General features: G+C 42.4%; 1 protein-coding gene across 1 annotated transcript; it reads left to right on the top strand.

Annotated features, from left to right (window-relative positions):
* Positions 1 to 1,416: 1,416 nt before the first annotated feature.
* Positions 1,417 to 7,035, top strand: LOC311374874 (NLR family CARD domain-containing protein 3-like; the record flags this gene model as incomplete). Its single annotated transcript, XM_084490624.1, has 7 exons — positions 1,417 to 1,608; positions 2,183 to 2,286; positions 2,428 to 2,497; positions 2,682 to 2,910; positions 3,307 to 5,134; positions 5,571 to 5,744; positions 6,788 to 7,035. Coding segments are annotated over exons 1-7 (2,776 nt in total), but the record flags the coding sequence as incomplete, so codon positions are not given.
* Between the last annotated feature and the right edge of the window lie 1,836 nt (positions 7,036 to 8,871).

Here is an 8,871-nt window from a genome sequence, read left to right as displayed (position 1 = left end):
TCGGGAGGAGTAATGGCGGACAAACGAAACTTAACTTTTTAGAAAAGCTCCGCCTATTGATCACTCTGTATACAACCACTCTATAATTCTGCTCCCACTCAGACTCCAAATTTTACTCATCAAACTCAAAATAGTGCAAAAACGGCTCTTCTTGAGGAAAACATTTTTCACTCTGGGAAAATTGCTCAGCAATTTTTCCTGTGTAGGAGTTTCAAACAGACCATGACAACAGACCAGTTGGTTTTTATCTGACTCTACTGATACTCTCTCTCACAATCAATCATTAACTAACTGAAGAGGATTACAGTTTACCTGTACTCCTTACACACACACACACACACACACACACACACACACACACACACACACACACACACACACACACACACACACACACACACACACACACACACACAACCACACACACACACAACCACACACACACACACACACACACCAATGAAACATCCACAAGCAGATAAGATATGATCAACTTTATGAATCCCACACAAGGGGAATCTCTCGTTATTGCAGCTCAAGAGTCAAAAGTACAGTGAAATAGAGATTAAGGGATGAATAAAAATACAAAATAAATGTCAAAATTAAATAAAGATACAAAACGTAGAATAATGACTAAATAAATACAATTACACAGAATACTTGCACAGTATAAATATAAACTCTCTCTCTCTCTCTTTAGTGATGTGGTTGACATGGTGATAATGAGAGGAGGGATAAGGGTGTTTTAGTGATGTGTTTGACATGGTGATAATGAGAGGAGGGATAAGGCTGTTTCAGTGATGTGGTTTACATGGTGATAATGAGAGGAGGGATAATACTGTTTTAGTAATGTGTTTGACATGGTGGTAATGAGAGGAGGGATAATGCTGTTTTAGTGATGTGGTTGACATGGTGATAATGAGAGGAGGGATAAGGCTGTTTTAGTGATGTTGTTGACATGGTGGTAATGAGAGGAGGGATAGGGCTGTTTTAGTCATGGGTTGACATGGTGGTAATGAGAGGAGGGGTAAGGCTGTTTCAGTGATGTGGTTGACATGGTGGTAATGAGAGGAGGGATAAGGCTGTTTTAGTGATGTGGTTGACATGGTGGTAATGAGAGGAGGGATAAGGCTGTTTTAGTGATGTGGTTGACATGGTGATAATGAGAGGAGGGATAAGGCTGTTTCAGTGATGTGGTTGACATGGTGATAATGAGAGGAGGGATAAGGCTGTTTTAGTGATGTGGTTGACATGGTGATAATGCGAGGAGGGATAAGGGTGTTTTAGTGATGTGGTTGACATGGTGATAATGAGATGAGGGGTAAGGCTGTTTTAGTGATGTGGTTGACATGGTGGTAATGAGAGGAGGGATAAGGCTGTTTTAGTGATGTGGTTGACATGGTGGTAATGAGAGGAGGGATAAGGCTGTTTTAGTGATGTGGTTGACATGGTGGTAATGAGAGGAGGGATAAGGCTGTTTTAGTGATGTGGTTGACATGGTCTGATCCTGGTTCTTGTTTTTCTAGAAGAGTCCAGCAGCAGAGAGCAGACTCCCCTGGACCCAGCTGTGTCTCCATGAAGAGTGAATGGTCTATGGATGAACCTCCTGTCTTTAAAGATGGACGCCCCTCCAGAGAGGAGAGGTAGGAGTTTCAAACAGACCATGACAACAGACCAGTTGGTTGTTATCAGACTCTACTGATACTCTCTCTCACAATCAATCATTAACTAACTGAAGAGGATTACAGTTTATCTGTACTCCTTACACACACACACACACACACACACACACACACACACACACACACACACACACACACACACACACACACACACACACACACACACACACACACACACACACACACACACACACACAGCCATTTACCAATAAAACATCGACAAGCAGATAAGATACAATCCACTTTATAAATCCCACACAAGGGAAATCTCTCTTGTTATTGCAGCTCAATAGTCAAAAGTACAGCAAAAGAGAGATAAAAAGAAAACGGTAAAAATTTATAATAAAATAATGACCAAAATCGTAGAATAATAACTAAATAAATACAACTACACAGAATACTTGACCAATATAAATATAAACATAATTGCAGACAATAATATACTCTCTCTCTCTCCCTCCTGTGATCCTGGTTCTTTTTTTTCTAGAAGAGTCCAGCAGCAGAGAGCAGACTCCCCTGGACCCAGCTGTGTCTCCATGAAGAGTGACCAATCTATGGATGATCCTGCTACGTTTAAAGATGGACGCCCCTCCAGAGAGGAGAGGTAGGAGATTCAAACAGACGATGAAAACAGACCATTGGTTGTTACTAGACTCTACAATATTGATGTTTATAAGTTAGGAAAAATAAAATAGATCTAAGGTGTGTGTGTGTGTGTGTGTGTGTGTGTGTGTTCTCTCAACAGACAACCCCACCAGAGGTCAAAGGTCACTAGTGCTCAGTCTGTACAGCAGCATCAAACAGAGCTGATCAAGGTGTGTAAATGTCCACCAGACGTTTGACTTTAGCTCTACATGAACATTAGAAAGCATCTCTTGTGGAGCTAATAGTCTCCAGGCTTCCCTCTTCAGACCAGCGGGACGTGAATCCAGGACTGATGCTTCTGATGTCCTCAGTGAGTTCACACTAAAGTTCTCCTTGATGTTTGTTCTGTTCCAGAGGGCTGAGGAGAACGCACACGCTTTTCTAGACAAGGAGCTAAAGAAGCTCTGGAGGGATCTCTTCCCAGATTACCCACAATGCTCAGAGAGTCAGAGGGAGGAGGAGGAGGAGGTGGATGGTAAGAAGAAGGAGCAGAGGAGGCGCGCCATAGAGGGAGTGGTAGACATCACAAAGCTCTGCCTGATGGAGATGAACCAGGAGGAACTGGCCGACACACTGAGGGGCGGTAAGAGATTCACAATATCACAAATGCATTCTTGCTGTTCTAAATGTTCCTGAACATTTCCTGCATGAAGTCATGTGTGAAAGGGAATGGGGGGCAATATTCCAGGTTGTATCTAGTAGAATTTCCAGGTTGCCATCCGGTCATCAATAAGTGAAAATGCTAAAAACATATATATACCAGAGCATAACTCAGTGGAAGAGATGCAACACTATCTTGTTATATCAGCATCTTGCATCAGTCACTTTCTACTGATACACAACAATGATAGCACTACTTAACAGGTTATAAGACACCTCTTAAGTAGAATTGATATAGCTATATAAATATCATGAAGTTTAGAATTGTACAGGAATAATTCAAATGTGTCCAATAATGTCAACCATTGTTTTGTCATAGAAACTGTTGCTGTTGAGTGCCAACATAAAATCAAGTCTCATCTGAAAGAGAAATGCAGGTGTGTGTTTGAGGGAATCCCTAAAGCAGGACAGCCAACAGGTCTGAATGACATCTACACAGAGCTCTTCATCACAGAGAGAGGCAGTGGAGAGGTCAACCAGGAGCATGAGGTCAGACTGATTGAAACAGCTTCCAGGAGACCGGCCAAGGAAGAAACACCAATCAAATGTGAAGACATCTTTAAACCCTTACCTGGACAAGATCAACCAATCAGAACAATAATGACAACTGGAGTGGCCGGCATTGGTAAAACCATCTTGACACATAAGTTCACTCTGGACTGGGCTGAAGGCAAAACTAACCACGACATACACTTCACATTTATATTCACTTTCAGAGAGTTGAATTTACTGGAAGGGAAAGAGTTTAGCTTGGTGGAACTTCTTCATCACTTCTTTATTGAGACCAAAGAAGCAGGAATCTTCAGATTTGACCGGTTCCAAGTTGTCTTCATCTTGGATGGTCTAGATGAGTGCCGACTTCCTCTGGACTTCCAGAACAACCAGACCTGGACTGATGTCACAAAGCCGACCTCAGTGGACGTGTTGCTGACAAACCTCATCAGGGGCAACCTGCTTCCCTCCGCTCGCATCTGGATAACCACACGCCCTGCGGCAGCCAATCAGATCCCTGCTGAGTGTGTTGACATGGTTACAGAGGTGAGAGGGTTCACCGACCCACAGAAGGAGGAGTACTTCAGGAAGAGATTCAGAGAGGAGACGCTGGCCAACACAATCATCTCCCACGTGAAGAAATCACGAAGCCTCCACATCATGTGTCACATCCCAGTCTTCTGTTGGATCACTGCTACAGTTCTGGAGGACATCTTCAAAAAATCTCAGATAGAAGAGAAGCCCAAGACTGTGACTCAGATGTACATCTACTTTCTGAGGCTTCAGTCCATACAGAGGGACAGGAAGTACCATGGGAGAGCGGAAACGGATCCACACTGGAGTTCAGAGAGCAGGGAGATCATTGTTTCTCTTGGAAAACTGGCTTTTAACCAGCTGGCAAAAGGCAACCTGATCTTCTACGAGGCCGACCTGGCAGAGTGTGACATCGATATCAGAGCAGCCTCAGTGTACTCAGGAGTGTTCACCCAGATCTTTAAAGAGGAGTGTGGGCTGTACCAGGACAAGGTCTTCTCCTTTGTCCATCTGAGCATCCAGGAGTTTCTGGCTGCCCTTTATGTCTTTCTGTCCTTCATCGAGACTGGTGTCAATCTGCTTTTAGGACAACTGCAATCGCTCTGGTCTATTCTTGTGAGAAACAAAGAAACAACAAAAAGAAAGCTCAAACTTTACCAGAGTGCTGTGGACAAGGCCTTACAAAGTAAGAACGGACACCTGGACTTGTTCCTCCGTTTCCTCCTGGGCCTCTCTCTGGAGACCAATCAGAATCTTCTACAAGGTCTGCTGGGAAAGACAGGAAGTGGACTGGAAGGGAAAGACACCTCATGCACACATGAGGAAACAGTGTCCTACATCAAGAAGAAGTTAAATGGAGATCTCTCTCCAGAGAGAAGCATAAACCTGCTCCACTGTTTGAATGAGCTGAACGACCATTCTCTAGTGGAGGAGATCCAAAAGTACCTCACATCAGGAAGTGTCTCCAGAGAATCTCTCTCCCCTGCTCAGTGGTCAGCTCTGGTCTTCATCCTACTGACATCAGAAGAGGAGCTGGACGTGTTTGACCTGAAGAAATACTCTGCTTCAGAGGAGGGTCTTCTGAGGCTGCTGCCAGTGGTCAAAGCCTCCAAAACATCTCTGTAGGTTCACTTATAACATGTATAACAATACACACAACACAATATACATAAAACTGGAATATAAGGTTAAAATAATATGCAAAAGACATCTGTAGGTTCATAACAACATGTATTACTATTCTACTCACAACATAATAAACATACTAGAAGAATATAAAATGATAATAATATACAAAACATAGGAATAATGTATAACAGTACACATAAGAGCATATTAAAAATAACATAATATAGAAGTAGTATTCATTTACAAAAACATTTTCAAATACAAATAAAAAATATTTAACATTTTACACCTGAAACATAATAAACATTTGAACATCTAATGATTGATGAAATCTTTTTTCAACTAATAACATTCCTTCATTATGTAATAAGTTAAAGATGTGTTATTTTAATCACAGTTCCTAACATGTTCTGTTTACTTTTGGCCAAGGCTGAATGGCTGTAATCTGTCAAAGAGATGCTGTAAAGCTCTGGTCTCAGTTCTCAGCTCCAACTCCTCTAGTCTGAGAGAGCTGGACCTGAGTACCAATGATCTGAAGGATTCAGGAGTGAAGCTGCTCTCTGTTGGACTGGGGAGTCCACACTGTACACTGGAAACTCTCAGGTCAGTTATCAGCCTCTTCTTCAAACTGGTTATTCTAGCTTCCAGTAAGTGCTGCTCCTGCCTGATGCATTTCTGTTGCTCTTTTCCCTGCTGACAAAACACTCCCTGGTTCTACACAATGTTAGAACATGTGAAGAAGCGGTCTTAGCGTACCAAACACAGCGGACTTCTCCTGACTATAACCGAACAATATCTCATTGAGTTGTCGCTATTGAAAAAGGAGCATTTGTTTAAGATCCTTGTTCTGGACCCTATTCTTTTTTAAGCTGTGGCTTTTATTTTATCGAGTCGCCTTTATTTGTTAGTACTTCCGGTCAAACCGGAAGTGGCTATTCAGGAAGTGATTCCAATGCCTACTTAGTTACCTTAACACTAAAAATCATATCTTCCACCATCCTCGTCTTGCTAGCTGTATAATCGCAATGCTTGTAAGTACTGCAGCTTGTTAGGTCCTTACCTACGCATCAACAGCATTGTTTTGGTTATTGGATGGCCGATTTGTACCACTTTATATGGCACTAGCTATGTTTTCCCTATCTGTTTATTGTCTGTGGAGTGATACAGCAAAGCTCCAACCTTTGTGCACTTAGTTATTGCAATATGTTATATTGTGTATTTGTATTTTTAGTGCATCCAGTTTCGTAACTGATATATATATTTACATTTGTGTTTCAGTTTCACTCTTTGAATTTGAGTAAACATTCATAATCGGCACCCTGCTTCATGGAGTTATTCATTAACAATTAGTTTAGCTGAACTGGATAGTGGGATTGCTGCTCAGATCCACCCAGACCAGTACAATCCTGTTTCACATCCATGTGAAGGAAGTTCTGCTGTCTGTGATGATGTCATCTCCCCACTTCCTCTTCCTGTTCTCAGACAGGGTGACACAGCTTTGTCTCCATAAAGTATTGATAAAGCTTTAACTTGTCCTCCAAATGGAATGATGAATACACTTTATAAAGTGCATTCGTACAAACTGCTCTCAACCAGATAGAATAAATGGTGTGTGTGTGTGTGTGTGTGTGTGTGTGTGTGTGCAGGTTGTCTGGCTGCCTGATCACACAGGAAGGCTGTGCTTCTCTGGCCTCAGTTCTCAGCTCCAACTCCTCTAGTCTGAAAGAGCTGGACCTGAGTAGCAATCGTCTGAAGGCTTCAGGAGTGAAGCTGCTCTCTGCTGGACTGGGGAGTCCACACTGTACACTGGAAACTCTCAGGTCAGTTATCAGCCTCTTCTTCAAACTGGTTATTCTAGACTCCAGTAAGTGCTGCTCCTGCCTGATGCATTTCTGTTGGTCTTTTCCCTGCTGACAAAACACTCCCTGGTTCTACACAATGTTAGAACATGTGAAGAAACGGTCTTAGCGTACCAAACACAGCGGACTTCTCCTGACTCTAACCAAACAATATCTAATTGAGTTGTAGCTATTGAGAAAGGAGAATTTGTTTAAGATCCTGTTTCACATCCATGTGAAGGAAGTTCTGCTGTCTGTGATGATGTCATCTCCCCACTTCCTCTTCCTGTTCTCAGACAGGGTGACACAGCTTTGTCTCCATAAAGTATTGATAAAGCTTTAACTTGTCCTCCAAATGGAATGATGAATACACTTTATAAAGTGCATTCGTACAAACTGCTCTCAACCAGATAGAATAAATGGTGTGTGTGTGTGTGTGTGTGTGTGTGTGTGTGTGTGTGTGCAGGTTGTCTGGCTGCCTGATCACACAGGAAGGCTGTGCTTCTCTGGCCTCAGTTCTCAGCTCCAACTCCTCTAGTCTGAAAGAGCTGGACCTGAGTAGCAATCGTCTGAAGGCTTCAGGAGTGAAGCTGCTCTCTGCTGGACTGGGGAGTCCACACTGTACACTGGAAACTCTCAGGTCAGTTATCAGCCTCTTCTTCAAACTGGTTATTCTAGACTCCAGTAAGTGCTGCTCCTGCCTGATGCATTTCTGTTGGTCTTTTCCCTGCTGACAAAACACTCCCTGGTTCTACACAATGTTAGAACATGTGAAGAAACGGTCTTAGCGTACCAAACACAGCGGACTTCTCCTGACTCTAACCAAACAATATCTAATTGAGTTGTAGCTATTGAGAAAGGAGAATTTGTTTAAGATCCTGTTTCACATCCATGTGAAGGAAGTTCTACTGTCTGTGATGATGTCATCTCCCCACTTCCTCTTCCTGTTCTCAGACAGGGTGACACAGCTTTGTCTCCATAAAGTATCAATAAAGCTTTAACTTGTCCTCCAAATGGAATGATGAATACACTTTATAAATGTGGTTACTTTAGTACAAACTGCTCTCAACCAGAAAGAATAAATGGTGTGTGTGTGTGTGTGTGTGTGTGTGTGTGTGTGTGTGTGTGTGTGTGTGTGTGTGTGTGTGTGTGTGTGTGTGTGTGTGTGTGTGTGTGTGTGTGTGTGTGTGTGTGTGTGTGTGTGTGCGCGCATGCAGGTTGTCTGGCTGCCTGATCACACAGGAAGTCTGTGCTTCTCTGGCCTCAGCTCTGAGCTCCAACTCCTCTATTCTGAAAGAGCTGGACCTGAGTACCAATGATCTGAAGGATTCAGGAGTGAAGCTGCTCTCTGCTGGACTGGGGAGTCCACACTGTACACTGGAAACTCTCAGGTCAATTTTACTCAATGGACAAACGGTCACACCACAAGGTTCATATATCAGAAGACATTCAATAGATTTACATCCATAAAAGTGTGCATGTAAAGTGAAGCAGCATGCGCACAAATGCTGTATTTGCTCTCGTGCTCGAAAAGTATTTTCATGCTCACTCGGTTATTTATTCTCCTCACAACACAATATACATAATATTGGAATAAAACATAGTTATCCACAAAACATCTCTGTAGATCTACTTTTTATTTCAGTACTATGAATAACATGTATTACAAAATAATACATGTTATTCATAGTACTGAAATAAAAAGTAATATTAATGCTGTCAGTGAAACACGTTATTAACGGCGTTAACGCAAACCCAATTACACAACGTAATTTTTTTTATCGTGACATTAACGTTCTTTAAACTGCAGGAAAAAACGCCCAATCTGGCAACACTGCCTGAACGTCCTCACGGTCTAGCGTCAACGTAAATCAATGAGACCAACTGAAAAC

Source organism: Micromesistius poutassou, assembly GCF_964030765.1.
Source record: "Micromesistius poutassou genome assembly, contig: SCAFFOLD_5933, whole genome shotgun sequence".
NCBI lineage: Eukaryota > Metazoa > Chordata > Actinopteri > Gadiformes > Gadidae > Micromesistius > Micromesistius poutassou.
This window is presented reverse-complemented; position numbering and strand designations above follow the sequence as displayed.